Source organism: Fulmarus glacialis, unplaced genomic scaffold (assembly GCF_000690835.1).
Source record: "Fulmarus glacialis isolate BGI_N327 unplaced genomic scaffold, ASM69083v1 scaffold35341, whole genome shotgun sequence".
NCBI lineage: Eukaryota > Metazoa > Chordata > Aves > Procellariiformes > Procellariidae > Fulmarus > Fulmarus glacialis.
This window is the reverse complement of record NW_009191544.1, coordinates 14,512-35,502: the sequence shown is the minus strand read 5'-3', so window position 1 is coordinate 35,502 and position 20,991 is coordinate 14,512. Positions and strand designations below refer to the sequence as shown.

Sequence of the window (20,991 nt, the reverse complement as noted above, 5' to 3'; positions counted from 1 at the left end):
CCTGCTGAATGTTGTTAACTTTGCTCACTGTTCCTAGGAAACAACAGCAACTTGACCTGCATGGAGGATGGGCTGTGGTCCTTTCCGGAGGCCCTATGTGAGCTGATGTGTCGAGCACCCTCCATCGTCCCTAATGCAGATCTCCAGACTACTCGTTGCCGAGAAGATAAGCACAAAGTGGGCTCGTTTTGCAAGTACAAATGCAAACCAGGTTACCATGTCCCTGGATCCTCCAGAAAAGCAAGAAAGTACGTGAAAAAGTAACGCCATGCAGCCAGCATGATTCAAAAGGCCATGAGTTAAAATGATTTTGGGAAAGGGATGGGCTGTTTATTACAGACGGTATGTGCTGTAGGGAATATCACTGAGCAATTCCTTCATGCAGATAGTTGTGAAGTTTCAAGGGGATTTAGGCACCTAGCTCACTTAGGCTTCTTTGAAAATCCTAACCAGTGCTCAAAAACAGACTTTACCTTAGAAATACCCCTTTGATATGCAGCCTGGGGAGTCCCCTTTGAAACTCTGCAGGAAAGGGTTAGTGCTATCATACACTCTGACTCTGCACAAACCCACTTCAAACCAACCACAGCCCACAAGCCTGGGAAGTGGAGTTTTTGGGAGATGTGTCCAAGGCCAAAAGAGGAGTTTAGGCTGGGCAGCTCAATGTTGGCTTTGCAAATAATCGCTATTTTTGCTCAGAGACCTCATGACGCAGATTCACAACTTGTTCCCAAGTGTTAAAAGCTCAAGCACACCCATCCCCTGCAACCTGCTAGCAGAGCTCAGAGGCTTTAGAGGCTCTTGGCTGACTCAGCCACTCACTAAATGGTCTTTTTTTTTTCTGCACAAAAAGGCGAGCCTTTAAGATCCAGTGCACGCAAGATGGCACATGGCTGCCGGGCACTTGCGTGCCCGTTACCTGTGACCCTCCACCTTCCAAGTTTCACGGGCTCTACCAGTGCTCCAACGGCTTCCAGTTCAACAGTGAGTGCCGGATCAAGTGTGAAGATGATGACAATCAGTCGGTGAGTCTCTTTTACCCAAATTATCTCAGCCCATACAAGCGTGGTTTTATCATATGTTCCCTAAGGACCCTGATCTTGGAGAGGCCGAGTGCCACTGAGCTCTTCTGAGACCAGAAACAGAGAAATGGAGAAGGGAAATACATAATTAAAGCAGAGGGAGAGAGTTACTGCGAAGAGCCTGGAAATACTGTTTTTATGATAGTAGTAATGGTATTAACTATTACCCATAGAGGACTAGCAGAGTGACTTACTGTTTCCGGACAATAAGTGGCTGAAAAATCTGCCTCAGTGGCTCTGTGATCTAGCTAGAAAATAAGGAGTAATGAATGAAAGTAAGTAGGATATGAGTTACCTGCACTTGTCGTGTTTGTTCATTCCATTTTATCTTGCTTTACTCTCCAATTCTTTTTCTCATTATCATTATATGTATGTGTGCCATATGATAATTTAACTTTATAGGGATTACAACTATTCAGGTGAACTGTCTCTAAACTTTCATGTTTTTCTGGCTGTGAAGGTGTCATTTGGCATCAAGGGTCAGATCCTCATCTGGCATAAATCAGTGTGTTGCCTTTGACTTCCTAAGAGCTGTGTTCACTGATACGAGAAGGTCTGGCCTTTAGCATCTTGTTTGGAATGCTTAGTTTTCATCACCAGAGGTAATTACAGTTTGTGAGATAAATAACTTCTCCCAGAAGTGCTGCTGCTGCTTAATACACTTGGGAAGAGAAAGTGGGGATGTAGAAGCTGCTGCTACTACACACACTGCAGAGAGCCGGGAGTGCTCTGTCAAAGGCCTTTTAATACCATTCCAGATTCTAAGGACATATTAAAAGGCACCAACCCTGCCCTAGGGCCAGTGATCTGAAAGACACCTCTGATACCTGCTCCAAATGTTAAAAGCCAATTGCTGCCCCCGTTCCCTGCCAGGTTGGCCTGCCCTCTTCACAGGGACAACAAGCAGAGCCCTGGGGTTTTGCATCAGGGCACCTGAAAAAGTTTCCTTGTATAAGACTTAGGAGAGGTTACAAGCCTTCTGAAATGAGAAGTTGCACGCCTGGGTGCAGTTTGGGTGCGAGCTCTGGGATATGGCGTCTGTGTCTTTGTGCATCTCCACCTTGTTCAGACTGGTCAGCGTGGCTGAAGGCATTTACCATCGCTGCCATGCAAGGGAAACTGGGGCCACCAGGGTAATGGCAACTGGTATAACGGGTTTGCGTTTGCTTTTAAATGAGCTTAACGTGAAGAGGAGCACGCAGTGGAGTTAGGGTTACAGCAATAATGAAGTGAGCTGTGGAAAGTGAGAGATACAGCTATGTCTCTGTTCACTGTAAGGAAGAGTGTAGTGACTGTTCAGCTGTGAAAGCACCTTGAGCAAAGGAGCAGATAACATCTTGAGAAAGGGATTTGCAGAGAAAGGTATTTCCAGATATCCCAGAAAAATAGGCTACAGAAAAAGAGGGAGGACTCCTGACACAAGCCAAAACCATTTGAGAGGTGTTAATTATTTAAGGATTAAACCTCACTAAGTCTCTCTCAGCTATATAAGGTGATAATGCACGTTGCATCCAAGCAAGAAACCCAGCAGGGATTTTCACAAGAGATTTTGCAGGTCAGGGAATGATGGACAGTATGTTACTATAGCAATGGATATCCTGGGATCTCTGAATATGTTGCAGAAACTATACAATAGTACCCTCCAACACAACCAACTCCAGGAACATAAATCAGGTTTCATGGCTCACCTTTAAAAATCATGCTTGAACCCTGGCATGCAAATTGCAATGGAAGTGCACCACACTTGCTAAAACAGCAAATTGTGCTCAATTATCACTTAGCGATCTCTTCCTGAATATGTCACCACGCTGAAAGATCATTATTCAGCTGTACATATGGCATCTCTTAATCACCAGGAATGTAATGGTCATTTAAGCAGGTACCTCCCCTGGCCCCCAGAGCAAGGGTCTTCCATTTCTGAATATTGTGCACAAGTCATATGAATAGTCAGATCTATATTAATCAGTCCCTGCCAAACTGGCCCTTAGGTGAGAGTCACCAAGCTGGATCACACCCTGAGTCCATCTGGTCCATTATCCTTTCATATGATTTTCTTATTACTTCTGGCAATGGCCAGATGTCTACAGAAGGGGAAGCAAGTCCCACGCAGTAGAGTCTGCCGATAAGAGCACTTTGCATCTCACTAAACATTGTGTTCATCAACAAAGCTGAGCAAAAAAAGCATTAGGATATTAAGGACAAGACTAAGACTGAAGGCTATGCAATCTTCCACGCCGGTACCAGGGGCTTGTGCAGAGCCCTGTGCAACAACGGGTGTGGGTCGTGGGGAAGAGCTCCTAGGAAAAGTTCAGCAGCCCTGCAGGGATCCCAGCATAGACAGCGTACTAAAGGATCCCCAAAGATATCCAGCACAGTCTCCAAGAGCAGGGTGGGTAGATTGCAGGCAACATGCCTGGCATGTAAAATGGGTGAGGAGAAACAGAGATCCTGCATGGTTCTCCCACCCAGCAAGGACCCCGCGGGAGGTTTGGAGCCCAGCCACACCAGACATCCTCCTGTTGAATGTCCCACATTACCCCATGGCAGTTGGGCTCGCAGATCCTGCAGAACAGCTTGTGCAGAAATCCCCAATGCCATGAGGATAGATCTGACAAAAGATTGCCTGTGCGCTCCTTTGTTGTTTCTAAAGGGCATGATATTTCCCCTTGGACTTTGGTATTCATTCTTCAGTATCATACAGAGAATCTTTTCTATAAGAGAAATGTCATATTCTATTCCTTGCCCATTCCCACACCAGAGGATTTTTTTCTCTTTTCCACCTGCCTCTGTGCGTGTCTGTCTCAGCCTCTTCGCTTGCTGTTACTCAAGGCAGCCAAGCTCTAAAGAGCACGTTCTGCCCTGCTGAGCATCCCTGCTCGTGTCCCGCTTTCCTTCCTCCTTCAGATGGCCATTGGGGATTCTTTCTTTTTCGAGACAAAGATGATACAACTAGTTAGAAAATGGGAAGAGGGAAAAGATTGTCTGCATTCAACACAAACCTCTCAACAACAGGAAAGAAGGCAAATGGGGTGAATGCACCTTTACCGCAACTGGAGTCGGTCTATTTTAAGGTAGAGACTTTGCAAGGGCCTTGTAAAGACATTGCATTGCACAAGAGGCGCGTGTGTGTGTGTGTTTGTATGCAATGCAGGTTTCGTTTTTTTTTATTCTTTGGAAGAAAGCTCCTTCTTGCCCCCCAGGGCTGGCAGTCCCAACCAGGGGCTCTTCCAGCTCCAGCAGAACTTTGCTCCCAGCTGAGCTCTGCCCGCTTCTCGCTTCTCAGCCTGTCCTTGCTGTTGTTTTTGTGACCATCCTCGTTATCTCCTTCTCTCATTCCCAGGGCCGTGGAAGCAACGTGATTCACTGCCGGAAGGATGGCAGCTGGAGCGGCTCCTTTCATCTCTGCAGGGAAATGCAGGGCCAGTGCACGCTGCCCACGCAGCTCAACAGCCACCTGAAGCTGCAGTGCGCCAGCGGCTACGGCATAGGTTTGTGAGCACCAGCCCCGGCCGTCTGCCACGGGGGGATGCAGCTCAGACGGGAGCGGGGAGCAGTGGGACAGCAGGCGAGGAAGAGGATGGGAACGAGAGGGAGGAAGGAAGGAGCCTGCAGTCCTTGAAGTCACCTTCTCCTGTGGATCTGTTTGCCTGAGTGAGAGGCTGCTATGGGAGGCATTTCAGGGAACTGCTTTTAGGAAACATGAAGCTTTGAGAGGCCAGGCATCGTGTAACATGCTCTGGTTGCCTGCTTCTTGCAGCACTTCCAGTTTCATCACGTCCCTTCTTGGCCAGCTGGTTTTAATGGGCAGCCAGCAAGCCAGACTATGCCAGAGACACATCGAGTGCTCAAAATACAGGAAGAGATTGTACCGGCATTTGCTCTTACACTTTTGGAATATCCCCCTCCTTCAACCTCACGCACACACGCACACCCCAGAGGCTGCAAGGCAGGAAGCTGGCAGGGAAGTGCAGCATCAGGATAATTCAGGTCTCTCCAGAATGAACATGAGAACAGCTGAGCATCCCCTTTGGCATGACAGTTGTTTAGGAGCTGTTGTAAGGGTATGTTTTCCCCGTTCCTTCTGGGGTACCTGGTCACTCTGCAAGGAGCGATGAGCATTGGGGCGCTTCCTGCACTCAGCTTTGCTTTGTGTCACCCACGCAGAGGGAGGGATAGACCACACACTGAAAATACACTATCTTGTATTTTCAGCCCCTGGTTTTGAGGTCTCCCTGCTGTAAGGGCTGCAGCGGGAGCTGCACTGGCTGCAGCCCGTGCAGACCCGCGAGGCCCCTTCCTGCAGGCCCCTGCCTGGCGGCCCCACTCCCAGCCCCGGCCAGCCCCCTCCTCCCTCCGCCTGTCCCTTTGAACTTGGAGAAATTTCCTCGTTGCGTGGCTCCCTCATTATATCACAGCCATGCGAGGGACCACGAGCCTCCTTGTGTTCCCTCCCCGGGGAGGAGAACACAACCTGGATGAGATCACCGCTCTGTAATCATGCCAATTACAGATCATATATCAAAACAATTCCGAGCCGCTCCTTTCCGTAAGCGTAAATAGCGTGGCGGAGCGCAGGAGAGCGAGCGGCGAGCAGGCTGCGGCGACTCTTAATGTGGCGAGGCGTTTTACCCTTGAGATGAGGTTACCTCCTGTGGCCGGCCAGGTTTTTGCAAGGAGAGAAATACCGATTCCCGGTTTGGAGGGGAGCATCTCAGTGCTGGAAGCAGGAGGATCTGCAGCTGCCCGGGCAGCGGGCGCCTGCCAGCCCTCGGTCCTGTCCCAGCCCTGCTGGGACACCAGCAGGTGCTGATCCCAGAGGCCGGGTCCGGTGGGCCTGATCCTGGGATGGGACCACGCAGCCGTCATGGAGGCGAGGGACTCGCGGGACGGATCCTCTATGAGAGCTCGGCGAGGGCACAGCGGCCGTTGGCTCTTATCCTCAGCAGGTGGAGACATACCACACACTTTGTTAGGCTCGCTCAGCACCACCTTTTGGGATCAGGTTGTTGGGGTTTTCTCTTTTTCGTGTGTTTTTGGAAGCCTGATTGATGTCCTTCTGAGAAGGTGCTCTCCTGCCACTTACTCGCAATAGGGCTAGCGTCAACAGGCACTCATCCAGCGGGTCCGTGGAGCTGCTACCATATGCACTGGGAAAGCAAAACAAACCCCAAGCGCTCCCCATCCTGCTCAACATCCCGGGTCTGCTCCGCTCCCACTGACTCCTCCATGTGGGAGTACGTGAGAAGGCAGAAGCAGGTGGGGGAAATAATAGCATCCAGTCGTGGTCACTATGAATCCCACACGCCTTCGGTAATTCCTCAGACACCTAATCTGCCCTTCCAGGCTGAGGTGTGTGTTGAGCCAAAGGTTCAGCTCTCCAAAACAGTGTGGAGATTAATTCCTCCCCCAGCGCTGATTGGAGTGCAGAAATCCTAATGACATGATTGCAGCAGCTGTGCCATTCAAGAGTGATTTTCCAGGGGGGAAATGGTAATGGTCCAACACACTAGGGCTTACGGTTGTGTCACCACAGGGCTCTGGGATATTGCTGCAGAGTATCGCAGCATGTTTTAATAAAGAAAGGACAGGATTCCCACTGGGCATGACAGTTAATCAGAGAAAAAGCAGGTTTATGTGTGAACAAAGCCATCATTACCTCTCTGCGTACTTCTTATCGACTGTGGGACTTAGGTGATAGCTCGTCTGCAATATCATTAGGCTTGGTCACCCTCCGAAACATTATTATTGAAGGTCTGTAAATCTGACAGATCAAACGGTAGGTTTTTGTCATGTCATAGGTGAGATGAGTTTGACAGCCTCTGCTTAATCAGTCCCATTGCTTGAAAGAGCAGTTGAAACGGAAAAACCTTTGCATTTTCTTGATGATCTGAAAGCACAAAACCTGACCCCCTTCTTGGAGTTAATAGCCAGAGAAATACCTAGATATGCAGCTCACACAAAAAGGCCCTGGAATATCTGCCACCCCCACGGTCTCCTGCTGCGCTGCAGGGTTGTACTCAGCATTTCATGTGTGGCTAGAAGATATGTGATAGTTATGGTTGACTGCTAATTGCAATTTAGGAAAAATGAGCCCTAATCCTGTCCTTCAGCTGGAAGGATGCTGAAAGGGTCAGAAGCTGCTTGCTTTATCCTTTAGCTTTATCCTCTCCGTGTTTCGTGCAGGCGCGGAGTGTACCACCTCATGTCTGGATCACAGTCACGAGCCCATCCTCCTGCGCGTGAACGAGACTGTGCAAGACATCCAGCACTGGATGAACCCTCAAAGAGTGAAGGTCAGTGCCTGACGATTTCACTAACTATATCCCTTGTTGCATGTTTACGTGCAGTGAGTGAACAGCGTTACCCGTGGTTCATTCAATGAGGGGAGTACATCGGGAATTCTGCCCTTTAGAAAAGAATTCCTGATTTTTGTTGTGTCTTTGCACGTTGTTCTGGTAATGCGGTGGCTTTCTCTCCAAGTTGCTTTCTCTCTGTGATTTCCCAGTGAAAGTCAGTTCAAGGTAAAGGCCCCAAATCAGTGTGCTCAGATCCACCCAGCACCTACAGTGGGTGTGATCTGGAAACATGATTCATCACACAGAAAGATGTGATGGACAGGGAGAGAAAGGGCATTGGCCAGGTTTTATTTTCTTCCTCCCGTTCAGTATTTTGCATTCTTTGGGTGGCAGGGCTGGATTTTTCTGCACTGTTTCGGATGACAAAAGAAGCTGATACAGAGGGTATTTCATTTCCCGAACCAGCAGAGCTGGCTGAGTCCTCCCCCCGCCTCTTCGCCCGCATGCGAGAGATGCCTGCTCAGCACAGCCCCTTCCAGAGGTCACCACTCCTTCCTCCTGCCCGCTGCAAACGCACAGGCAGCATTAACTGCTCACGGCACTCTGTCCTGCGCGTCCTCCAGCGCACGCCGGCATCGGTCTGCCCTGATGGGGCCATGCACACCCATATACAGCGCCTTGCACACACGCTTACCCCTGCACACGCATGCCACTTGCAGCAAATAGCTGCTTGGTTTCATGCCTACACTTGGACACCAGTGGGAGACACACTCATCTACCTCTTTCTGAAAACCCTCACGCCATCTACACAACTGTGCTCTAGAAATGTGTGTAACCAGGCGCTTGTGCCTACGCGGTATTTCTGCAGGTGTAGACGACGTTTATCTGGACATGCTCAAGTGCATGTCAGAAGACGCTGGCACGTCACATGTCACCAGGGTGCAGGTTGCTGGTGGTGCTTGAGCAAACACTGTTGGCTTTTACATACTTGGCCCTGGCTTTGCTGGAGTCCGTTTTACACACTTGAACTCCATTTAGGAGGAGAACAAGCAGCCAACACAGCCCCACCATGTCCTGAGCAGCTTTGACAGCCTGTTTGCTTCTCTACATGCCTAAATATGTACCCAGGGTTTGGGGTTTTTGAAATCTGGCCTTGGCTGTGGATAGCAAGCCGCTCCAAAAATCTCTGCCACTCTACAGTTCCCTATTTCACACAGAATGATAGAATAAATCCTGGAAAGGGGTGGGGAACTTCAGTCCAGAGAATACAACAAGCTTGCAGTGTCCTTCCCAGCTTCCCATTCACTCCAGACGCCGAGATTATATTACCACCTAAGCCTAGGCTTTGCCAAGTTTCTGGCATGAAACATAAAGAAAACCCCTATCTCTGTATTAGGGGCAATTTCTCACTGGCCCTTTCCCGAGTGCTAGACTTTAAAGTGGTTTTGTAATTCATGGTGAAATAAAGTGACAGCTTCCCTCCCGTTCTCTGCTGTGCTCCTTCGTTTATTGATGCGGGTACGCAGAAGGAGCTGTAACGAGTTTTATACCTGCAGCTCTCTGGAGGTCTCATTAGGCAGCAGGGAAAACTTATAGTAGTAAAGGGGGAGATAGGGGGAGTGAGGGATGGAGGAGAAATCATGGTTTCCAAGAGTACAGTGGTAAATAAGACCTTTTTTGCCCTGATGGTGACGATCTTGCAAGAGCTTTAGGCTGTGAGCAGACACAAGAGCGACCCCATAAACACTTTGTAACTAGAGGGTGAGATTTGGGCCTGAAAACTTGCATAGAGAGATGGAGGGGAGCCTTTAGGAGACGAGCAGGGTGATGCTAAGACACGCTGGAGGGGATTTTTTTGGTAGCTGTAAAACATCCATCTTATTCAACTCTCCAGATAAGGGGATGTCACCCACAGGGAGCTTTGCCTCGCGGGGTGCTGCTGGGGAAAATGCTGCTGCTGGTGGGACCAGGGAGACCCTGGAGAGACGGGACTGAGATGCCTTAGGGAAAGGTCCCCATGGCAATGTGTTATATATCATTAATAATATGTGTCTCTATTTACGGTCAGTGACAGCTTGCTGTTGTGCCATACGAGTAAAGCGAGCAGCTGGTTGCATTTACACAGCAAGCCTTTGTGGATCTCAAAGTACTTGAATGACGTGAAGGAAACACTTTTAGTTACTTAATTTCAGGCACAAGTAATGTACAAATGAGTGCAGTATGAGAAGCAGATAAAGGCAGGACCGATCTCCGGAGCTTACCTTTGAGAGGACAGGCACAGAGAAAACATAGGGAGAGCCGGCAAGAAAAAAAATTACTTGCGTGTAGCTGCTCAAGCAACAGCTGTTATGGAAGCAAAGTGGGAAGAGGGAACCATCCCTCCTCTGGGGGTTGTTTAGAGCAGAGCTATGCAAATCACTTGATTTTTCGGTTTGCTGGAAGTTCTGTCAGATTAGAAAAAAATGTTTTCTCCTAACCAAAGTGACTTTTTTGTTGTAGTGATTTTTGGTGAACCAAAAAATTGGAGAAAAAACCATGTTGGTTTGAACATAACTTAGCATTTCATTTCCAAGGATTTTTTTAAACTTTTTGTTTAATGAAAATGAAAAAAACTTAGAAATTAAATGTCCTCTTAGAGGAACAACAACAACAACAGATACTTCGTTTTGAAAAGTGTCTGAATATTACTGCATTTTTCAGAATTGGTTTAGGCTGAGTTGCTTTGTTGGGTCTGAAACAGTTTGCCGAAATCAGTGCAAGTTGGCAGTGTCAGCAGGAAAAAAAAATTCACCTGAAGTCTTCTGTGTGTCTGTTGTTCTGCAGCGGGCCATGTTCGGAGCAACCATTGCTGTTGCCACGATTTCCCATTTACCGTGCGCGTGCAAGGGGCAGCGAGCTGTTGAAGACATCCATAGATAGAGCTGCCAAGGCTGACTATGCAGGCAGTGGAGAGAAAAAAGTGAAATGTCTCAGAAAGACAGCTTGACAGCTCATTCCCACTGACTGCAGAGAAATAGGGCAGACACCTAATTTCTTAGGTTGCCTGGATTTGGGTCTTTGCCTTTGTGGTGAGCAGGAGCAGGCCAAACACTGTGCAAACGTGCATGCACAGGATAGCCTTGAAAAGGTCGGCATGCCCCGACTCTGCCTACCAGCGGTGCTGAGTGTGGCCATGGCCCCTCCTGGGACGATGCCCTACTGCTGGTGATGTGTTTTCCCATGTGCACTGCAAGCCCTAGGATTTTGGATGTCCAGAAGTCATTAAAGTGGAATTCTCCTTAAATACTCCCCTATTCATTTAAGCTTTGCAGTTTTCCTCCTTCCTTCCCCTCTCCTCTTTCTGTGAGCGTTGGGCTCATTTTGCAGGCAGGGAAACTGAGTCACGGGGCGGTGAAATAACTTACTGCAGTGCGGTGGCTCAGCGCCCGGGAAGGCAGGACTTCCCACCCCGTCTGTAGCTACAGGAGGAAACAGCCACAAAGTGCCGTGTCTCCCCTCCCTTGGCAGTAGCGGCCAATCCCCTCACCACCACGACATTAAGCCCATGGTTAATTGTCATGTTCATTTAGTGCTTGAGGAGAGAGTTAGCTGAGACCAGTAGATACCAGTCCCTGGGCTTTAGCCCTGGGGGACACTTGACCCATCTAAGGTGGAGGAGAGCTCTCCACCGGCCTCTCTTGGGGAAACCTAATCCCCTCCGCAGCCCGCAAATGGTTGACATCATTGTGTTAGTCCCACCATGGGAGGGAAGCGCCGTGACCGGAGGCACTAGGTCTTCCCTCACAAGGAGAAAATGACAGCTTGATTTGCTTTCTTGGCTCTTTGTTACCTACTGTGGGAGCGCATCCCAGCTTCCTCTCCCTTCGCAGCAGATGGAGTCACAGCCACCAAACCGCAGATGTAGCTGGATGGCGTTTCTGGGACGGGGACAGGACCAAAGTCAATACACCCGGCTGCGCAGCACGGCCCGTGCGGGAGGGCAGCTGTGCTGCAGAAGCCGATGCATGAGGGGAGCCGGGGCCATGAGGGCGGCATATGTCACCGCAGCGGCTTGGAGCACGTGGTGGTACGGGGAAGGGATGGGGCTCGCAGAGGCAGCAGCCAGATGGGTTTTATCCCCCATGCACCGCCTGGCACGTGTCAGATGTGGTCCTTCCATCCACCTCTTACTGCATCCTTTGTTGGCCTTGTGAGTCCACCTTCCTTTCTCCGTGCACTGATGCCATCGGATCCTGGTCACGTCCCACAGTAGTGCTGCCTGTATCCCTCCTTGCTTGCTTTTTATACATTTGCTTATCTCAGTTGCCCCACACAGCACCCTATGACACCTATGTGCCTGTTTGCCCTGCAAGAGGCAGGAATGATGCCCAGCAACCTGAATCCTCCCCAGTTTCTCAATTTTCCAAACCGGTCTCTCCCTCTACCCACACCCCCTCTCCCATTCCCATTGCACTCCATGCACCACAGCAGCAGCCTGAGGGTACAAACAGGCTGGGTGGTGGGAATTCAGGGTTTGGAAAACCGGCAAGAGGAGCCAGGACCATGGCCAAGGGCCCTTCCCTGAGCTCTGCTTCCAGCTCTGTGAATGTTAGCAGGATTGAATTCAGCTGGAGTAGCTTAATGGTCTCCACTAGCAAAGTATCATCTGAGGAGAGGGCAAAGTAACTGGGACTAAGCCGTTGGCAGGTACCACTCAAGAGCAATGTGAATGTCCCACTGACCCAGTGATTAATCTAGCACAAGGTCAACTGGCTTTCCTGCGCTATGGAGAGTGGCCCAGGGCTGCAATCCCTTTTCCTGAAGGATGTCCGCCCAAAGGCTGTGCAGTCCTTGGGATTGAGGATGACCTTGAGTGAGAGCTCCGAGGAGGGCACCATCCTAGCAGAGACTTCGCCTTCCATGTGTTCCTCTAAGGGAGGGTGCTGGGTTTTTAATACCGGGAGGGTCAGGAAAGTAGTCAGTGCATCTTCTGTGAGGGATTGCTCTCACTTGGAAAGCTCCTTTCTCAAGGTTTCAGGGTTATTTGGCTCCTTTTGTTAGCTCTAAATGCTCACACACATTCACACATATCAAGAGGTTTTGTAAATATTGATGCTTCTTACCAGGGGAATGTGAGATGCTTTTTGGAAGTGCACTTCTTCTACTTATTGTCTGGCTGGCCTTGGATACAGGAGGCAAATGCCTGAGTTTTTCTACTTTGGTTTAATTCTTGGGTTCAAATGCTCTTGAACTGCTTCCTTTACACTCCCCCCCTCCCGGTCTGTTGAGTGGCCTTGTTTATTTTGAAACCTAGAAAAGTTTCCTTTCTTTTCCCTCTGAAGTGCAATAAACAGAAGAGGGGGAAAAAAAAAAATCTCACCATTTGTGGCAGGCAACAGCCTGGAAATCTCCAGCTGTCTGTCAAGAGCGCACTGGGGGAATGTCTGACACCGCAGGGCCCCCGCACCTTGCAGCCTCCCTCCTGGGGGATAAACAACGTCCTCCCCCCTCGCCCGGCTGCTTCTCCGCTCACACAGACAGGCCCTGTTGCGAGGCAGGTGGGGCAAGCCGGGCTTGACTAATAGTGGAAAATCCGAGAGCATCGGAAAGATAAACAGCCCAAGTCAGATAGTATAAAAGTCCTTTTTCTAGCACACGCCAGGTAAGCCTCAAATGACAGAAACTGTAAAAACATGTTGAGGTTCCCCTGCAGATGGATTAAATTAGCCCTCAAATAAACAGGGGAAGGGATGGCTTGTGCGTCAGGTCTTCCCAAATGTTAATCCCTTCCTTCCCCAGGCCTCCATCCAACCCCAACTCCTGCCCTTGAGCAAGTGCCTATGTGTTCTGCTTGCCCAACTGGACATTGTAGTGTTTCATCCATGGACGATAACCCCAAATGAACGTTGTGCCTGATGTCCTGGTGAATGGATGGGTGTCCTATCTCCTAGACCTCCATGGTATTGAACCACCATCTCCACTGACTGGCCAAACTTTGCATCCACTCTTAAAATCGAAGTTACCATGTCTACAGGCAAACAACGGCTGCCCTGGTGTGTCATCATTGAGTAGGCTGGTCATCATTTTTGCCCAAAACTAGGTGCTCCAGAATTTATTATAAATACAGAAATTATTATAAAGCTCATATCATGTAGCAGATGATGCTGTCCTTTCTGGGAGTTATTCTGAAGGCATGTAGTGGGAGATGCTTCCATTTAAGATCTAAAGGATGGTGCGAAAATGTATCTGAAAGTCCACCTTTAGCATCTTCAAGAAGCACAGATACGATGGGTAGTGAAAGAGAACAATGTTTTGCAGCACCAAAGAAATCCCTCAATTAATCCTAAAATGTCTCCCCCCTATCCAAGAGCAAGACAGTGGACCTGTGCCTTTTGCCTTTCCCTGCCACATTCCCCCACCATGAGTGAAATATCGGACATGACATTTTAGGAGAACCTTAAATATTATTTTAATCTCAAATGTTCTGTTATTGCAAGTGTCAAGTCCAACACTTCTTGTAAATACCTGGAGGACAGCCAGGTCCTGAGAACACAAGAGGTGTTAGGAACTGAACTTCATTGGTTAAGTACAGGAGAGCCATAGGAGCCAGCACGCTGACTTTCTGTACACTGATTTCTTTGTCTTAACCTGTTGTTTTTTTTTTTTTCTTCTCCTCCCCTCCAGAGCGTTGTCTGCACGGCGGGACTTAAGTGGTACCCTCACCCTTCCCTGATTCATTGTGTCAAAGGCTGCGAGGTGAGCTTTCGCGTTAGCTCAGGTGGTCTGTGCTTGCTCTGCGTTATGGTAACAATCACTGCAGTCACCTGGGTTGTAAATGCTGTTTTTCAAGTGGGGCAAACAGGCTTTTGCCCTGACTATCCTATCAAACAGACTGTGATCTCCTCCATCAGTTCTGACACTCAGTGCTGAAATTGGTGGTTTTCCTAGAGCCGATGGTTGGGTGATTCTCTATTAACAGGAGTTAAACGATCAAGTGGCTCAACAACATTGGTAGACCATCAGAATTTCCCAGGATCTGGGAATTTCTGGGAAGTTGCAAAAACCTTCAGTTGTTTTTCCTTGATTTTGACATCTTATTAGAGGGCCAATTCTTTCCAAGGCCAGCAAGGCTTTGGGCATTGGTGTGTACAGATAAACTTCAGGAAAGCTAGAGGCACTAATTATACCACTGGGTGGATAGCACAGCTGGACAGTGAGCAAATCACACGTCCCTCCACTGTGCACCTCTGTCTGAACTAGGAAAAAAAAATTAGAAAAATGCGGTTACATTTCAGCTGTGATACATTTTTACAGTCTTGTGTGTTATTTGAAAAAAGCAATTATTTTGAAGGGTGTTGTTTCTGTTGACAACGGTCTTTGAAAAATCTGAGAAGTCTTAAGATGCTTCCAGTGGTTAAACAGGGCTGGAGCACCTCTCTCAGGGTTGTGGTGCTCATGCAGTCTCCGTCATGCCAGCCCTTGAGTATTTCACCCATGTCAAGAAGTCAATCCTTGTGGTACCTCTGGGCTGGGAAGCTTCATGCCCATTTTAGAAATGGAGTAGCTCACAGGCAGAGGGATAGATGGCTGCTTTGGTTACATGGACGGGCAGTGGAAGAGCTGTGTCTTTGACCCCACGTCTCCTGACTTTCTGCAGCACTGACTGCGCTCTCAGCACCCAGTAACCCAATTTTACAAGCGCATTGAAGTTATTTGCCTGGAGTGGCAGAACATGGCACAGAACTCCTAAATTTGACACGAAACTCTAGACCACATCGCTGTGCGACGTGATTTGTCTTGAAGTGAAAGACAGGTTTCCTTCGCATACAAATGTTGGGCCCAAGAGGGTAATAACTCTCCAACAATGTAATAGTTTCTGTCTAGTTGTTCCCTAAATGAAAAGCATTCTGCTGTCAGTGCTTTGAATGTCATAAGCCATCTCACGCATTACATTCATGCAGGCTGGCTAGGCGCCCCTATTCTCCAAAGAGAGCTAAAATAACATCCAGCGACCATTAAGAAATGCCATTCAGGTGCTGATGCACCATTGGGTATCCATTCTCCTGCTGTTTAAGGATAGTTGTTACTGAGGCAAACTTTGCAATGATGTAATAATTTACCAGAAGCCATTATTACTGACATGCTTTTTCTCAGCGTTTTCTCCCCTTCCATCATTGTTAATTGCGAGACCCCTCTGCATCAATAGGAACTTTCTTCTTTTCATCATTCATTCAGCGGTGTCACTGCATCGCAATCTATCATCTTGGAAGGCTTTGCCCAGACAATTGATAATGGCCTCTAGCATCATTTTTAGAGCATGATGCTTCCAGGATCCACGAATGGGCCAGCGCTTGTTCTCTGGCATTAAGATTTCAGAAGAAATGCCATCTTCACTAAGCCTTTTTTCATGACTATGGAAACAGGGAATAATAAGCCGGTAGGTCAATAATACTGGGCCATTAAGCTGATACAATCCCTAATGTATTAATATCCTTAGCATTAGGGAGGGTTCCCTGAATAGAAGGCTGTAAGTGGGGCATTATTTTACTCTTGGCGATCACAGTGGTACCCTGGACTGCTGCTGCAATGTGATTTTTTATCGCTCCCTAGTGGCAGGAACAGAGGTTTTTGAGTCAGCCCCGTACTTCTCGGCAGCTAACTTAGGTGTTTCAGTAGAAAACTGGTCCCCCTGGACTACCTGTATAGTCCCCCAAAATATAGATGCACGAAGACTTCTAGAGACCGCACCCTCCACAGCCAGGCCTCCAAGGTCTCCCAAATGAGGATTTTGGTACCAAATTAGAATAGATGTTATTTGTCCCATTCTTCTCTTCCAAAGGACTGACTTGCCTACTCTGTGCCAGTGCAAATGAAAGGCAAATTCTTCCACAAGTTTCTTTTATTGATTTTCCAGTGTTCGTAGGTGTAGGGTACAGGCATAGGCATGGAAAATTAAAGGCAAGCCTTTCTTGACAGGCAGGCATAGCCAGGCAATACAAGGGAAACATGGAGAAGCCTACAAAATGTCTTGGGAGGTTGGGCAAAGTTCAGGTTTTTGAATATGACCAGGTTGGCATAAAAATATCTCTCCATCTACTTATAAGTCATTCCCTTTTAACTCTTAGCATATTAATTAAATTGGAAGGGCATTTGCAAGACAAAGTCTTTGCCTGCATAAATAAGTCAATCTCTGTGGAAGTCAATGGAGTTAAGCCAGTTTACAGGGATAGGAGCCTCACCCTGTAACTCTGATTTCCTTGTCAGCATTTGTAGTATTTGCGTGTAGCTGAACAAGTGACGCGCAATGAGACAGTTACCTCCTGGTAGTCCTGCTCTGGTCCGATATTGCCATCATTGCCTGGATTTCCTATACCCTGATAGAAATATTTAAATTTGCAAAACATCAGCAGTAAAAGCCTGCGTCTGCACCACTCCACAGTGTCCATTTCAATACTGGTGAGCATGGCCATGGCTCTGTGTGGGGAGAGCACGGTGAACTCTCATTGCTGGTTCTTCAGATATCTATCATCAGGGAGACTCTGGTACTGCAATTGCTGCAAAATCCTCCCAGGAAACCTCCACAAGCCTCCCCACCTGCTCTGCAATGATGCCTTCTTGTAGGAAAGTCCCTGGTGTGTTTTTCACAGTGCAGAATAAATGAATCTTCCAAAGAGCAGATAAAATGGGAATGGCCCCATGAGCCTGTGCATGTAAGAAGTGTTACAGAGATATGACTGTGCTCTCTGCTCTCTGCTGAGCATCCATTTTTCCGAGCTTTCAGAGCTGCTTGGGCTTCTCATACCTGGTATGGGCCTTTTTTAGCATCAGGCACAGTTTTGACTTCCAAGAAAGACTTTTGTACTTGCTCACCAAGAGGGCTCCAACGTGCAATGAAAAACCAGACTTCAAGCCTTTTCTTCAGAATCGTGATTATTATTCAGGTCCTGTGCAGCACATAGACTAGTGATCACATTGCACAGATTAGTGACCACATTTTCTTTTTCAAGATGATTTATGAATTTTACTTAACAGCTCTCCACAACGTCCCTCTGAATAATTGCCATTATCCCAGCTCTGAGCTGTGGAGCGGAGGGAGATTACGTGTCACGGCCAAGGTCACACACAGTCACTGCTGATCAGAGAACGAGAGCACGTGGTCCCTGTGCTGAGCTCAGACCACTTCCATCTCGCTTTGTGGTATGTTTTGTGCTCTCAGTGCTGACACTTGTTGCATAGTTAGGAGAACTGTGGTGGAAAGTACAGCTATTAAAAGCAAGCCAGTTTTGCTGCTATACATAACCTTCTTATCCCACATAGTTTCGGAAGGTTAGCTTAAAATTATCAAAAGGTGCCACAATTTTAGATGCTTTGATGCTGTCTCTGGGCCTAGTCAAATTAATATTCCTGAAGCATCATCTTATGTGGGATGTGAAAAGCCAACAAGGGCTCATTTCCCTTCCATCTAGTGTCCTTTTTTTTTTCTGTCTTCTTTGAAAGGAGAGGGGAATAATTATCTCTTGCTTTTCAGGGCAGTTGGTAATGTTACAAACTATACGGCTCCTTCGAGTCTTCATGTTTTCCTTCTGACATACTGTTACAGGTTTCATCCATGTCTGCGTTCTCAGTCTTTTTCTGCTCTTTCCTTTTTCAGCCTTTCATGGGGGACAACTACTGTGACTCCATCAACAACCGAGCCTTCTGCAACTATGATGGTGGGGACTGCTGTGCCTCAACGGTCAAGACCAAAAAGGTAGGGATGCTCCTTCCTCTTTTCCCTGGGAATTCTTTGGTGAGTGCTGCTTTGCGCCTGGAAAAATTTTGTTTTTGCTAGAATAGGGGAGGTCCAAGGTCTCAGAAGGACCTTCAGTCCAGGCATCAACTCACCATAGGCACTGAGTTCTTGATGGTTCATTTTTAAGTTCTCTCTTGATATGCATGTGCACTTCCCATCATAACCTGTCTTAAACCTGTGCAAGGCAGGTTCTTAAATAAAGTAGTCAGAGGCGTTCATTCATTCTTATTGTAAATAAACCCTAGCTTCTCTGTAGGCAAAGTCTGGCTCCCTCCAAAACCCTGGGGCATGTTTATCGGAAAAGCTGCACCTACTGCTCAGGAGACCTTCACACAGAAACACTGAGAAGGGTATATTTGCCTGTCCTGATATCCACTGTCAATGCTCAAAAGGGAAACTGAAGTTTAGGAGTCATTAGAAAAAGAACAGAAACCAAAACAAAAGCATCACTAGGTCTGTACTTTGATCCGTGTGTACCCACATGTGCACAGCTCGCTGACCATCCCACCTCCAAAAGGATAGAGTGGGGCAGAGAGGAGTGGGGAGCAGGGCAGCAGGGCTGAGCAGAGGTGTGAAATACCTTCTGCACAAACAGAGACCACATAGACCAGGAACTGCAAATCTTGCAAAAGAGACAGTGGGCATGGTTTGTGGCAGAGATTTGTCAAAACATTATTTAATGCAGGGAGGATGCTTAGGAAAGTAAAATCTGCTGTTCCTTACCACACAGCGATGAGGGTGAAATGGTAATTCACCCTGGAATTAGGATCCAAAGCAGGATCCAAACAAGTGAAAGAGAGTGCTTATTCACACAATGTGTATTTGAATGATAGGATGCATTGCCACAGAGTATTATTAAGAACAAAAATATATTTGAAGTCAAAAAGAGAATAGGCGTATTCGTGGAGGTTAGCTCCATCAGTGGCTAGACACTGATCTGGATGCAGTTTCTGGCTCAGGAATATCTAAACCATTGACTGCTTGAGCCCAGGGAAGGATCCCTTCACGCGTCCCCCTTTTTTTATGCTTCTTTTAACACCCATTTCTGGCCACTGTTAGAGACAGGAGATGAGCGATGGAGCTTGTGGTTTGAAGCAGTACAACATTTTAGGTGTTTCTAACCAGGATAGATTTTTCTTTGTTTCCCAAAGAAAGGAAAGAAAATTTTAGCCTCTGCCATGTGAGATTTTTACTTTGTCTTCAAGATTTGAGTGTGGATCAGAATGAAGAAAATCCAGCTATGTTAAGTATCTGATATATATTAATAAATAAAAAAACTTGAGAACAGAGAGAGGGAGCTTGGGCTCAGCATATGACAACATCCATTTCACCCATCTGAGGAGGAAGGTCCTCTCTACCGCAGCTGAGGGACTGAAGACCTCTCTGCAGGGAACAGTCCTTTCTAAGACAGCTTTTGCTGGAGGTTTCTTTTCCTTGGTTCAGCCAAAGATCCCTTACCAATACAGCACTGTGGGCTGTCTCTGGCCCATCTGGGAACACTGGGGAAGGGAAGTGGACATGTCTTGATAAGTGGAAGGAGTTCATTTCTCCACTGGGGAAGATGTGGGGGAAGAGGTAGTTTTCCTAAATGTGCTTTTTTGGACACTTTTTCCCCTGTATTGCTGGGTTTCTTTTGTGAATGTCCCTGTGAGCCACGTGCTGGGAGGGAAGCACGGGCAGGTGAGCTTCTCTGTTCTCCAAGGGTGGAGTAGGGTATGGAGAGCCCGTACGGGGCTCCCTGCTGAAACAACCACTGCAGAGACAAGTGGCGTGACAGGCACTGGCTCATCTTCAGTGTCGTCTCCAAGAAGAGATTCCTATCTCTGCCTGATTTTCCACCTCCTTGGGAGGAGCAGCCCAAGGGCAGCACAGCTTGCTTGTTGGCTTCTGCTGGGAGGGCAGAGCTGGAAGTGCCCAGTAGCTCAGCATGGCGTAGGTCTTCTCCTCCTACAACAGCCTGCCTGGGAAACTTTATCTCGCTGCCTTCAGGCCTGAGAGCAGGGGATGAAAAATCCCAAGAAGTGCCTGAGGAATGGAAGTGAGGTGGCTGGGAGGGGACCGACCCAAACCAGCCCCATCAAGACAGGAGCTAAGGTCACAATGTATTGCTGGGGTGGGGACGGGACTGAAACACAAGGGATGTGAGTGCCAAATTGAGGGGGAGAGGGATAGGATTAAGGTTTGGGAGCAGAATTTATTGCTGGGCAGGGAGTTGAGATAGAGTGGGATCTGCACAGAGTCGTGAGCACTTACCAGCCAGGCGAGTCACGCTCAAAATATCTGCTTCGCTGCCACCCAGAAACGAAGTGACCACCCAAGAGGGGGAAAGCACTTTGTAGCCCCGTCGGTTACTGGTTTCTGTGCTAAAACTGCCCGATGCAAAGGGCAAGTGGTTCAGAGGCAGGCAGCTGGTCACACGTCTGATGCATTTCCCCCATGAAGGGGGAGGTTTTGTAGCTTTTTGGAGATAAGTCTGCTTCCACTGACTTCATTGGGAGCTGTATTTTTGTGACCAGGGGAATTAGACTTGCCCTAGTTTGTATTTCAGAAATACCCATCCTAGAGATCACATGGTTTGAGGGCTGAACCACAGAGCCCATCGCTTCCTCGGCACTCATTCAGCTTCCAAAATCTTCTCTCTTCCAAAATACCAACAACATCCCAGGAGCTGAACAAGGCGCTCGGGAGGAGCGAGAAAACCACCTTCTCTTTGGACCTTCCATGCCAAAAGCGAGATGCTAAGTCCCAGTTTATTACATTTATAGGGTAAAGGGGGGAATAATAACCCAGCCGGCGGGGCTGTGGCGTCAAAGCCGAAGAGGCGGCAGGCAGCAACTCTCTG

The 20,991-nt window shown here is 48.0% G+C and overlaps 1 protein-coding gene across 1 annotated transcript in view; it reads left to right on the top strand.

Moving 5' to 3' along the window:
• PAPPA (pregnancy-associated plasma protein A, pappalysin 1) overlaps positions 1 to 20,991 on the top strand; it is a 177,796-nt gene that overhangs the window by 147,681 nt on the left and 9,124 nt on the right. The window contains exons 16-21 of the mRNA XM_009586738.1: positions 38 to 248; positions 854 to 1,025; positions 4,423 to 4,570; positions 7,266 to 7,375; positions 14,042 to 14,113; positions 18,009 to 18,107. Coding sequence (XP_009585033.1) covers positions 38 to 248; positions 854 to 1,025; positions 4,423 to 4,570; positions 7,266 to 7,375; positions 14,042 to 14,113; positions 18,009 to 18,107 — 812 coding nt within the window. The remainder of the gene's footprint in view (positions 1 to 37; positions 249 to 853; positions 1,026 to 4,422; positions 4,571 to 7,265; positions 7,376 to 14,041; positions 14,114 to 18,008; positions 18,108 to 20,991) is intronic.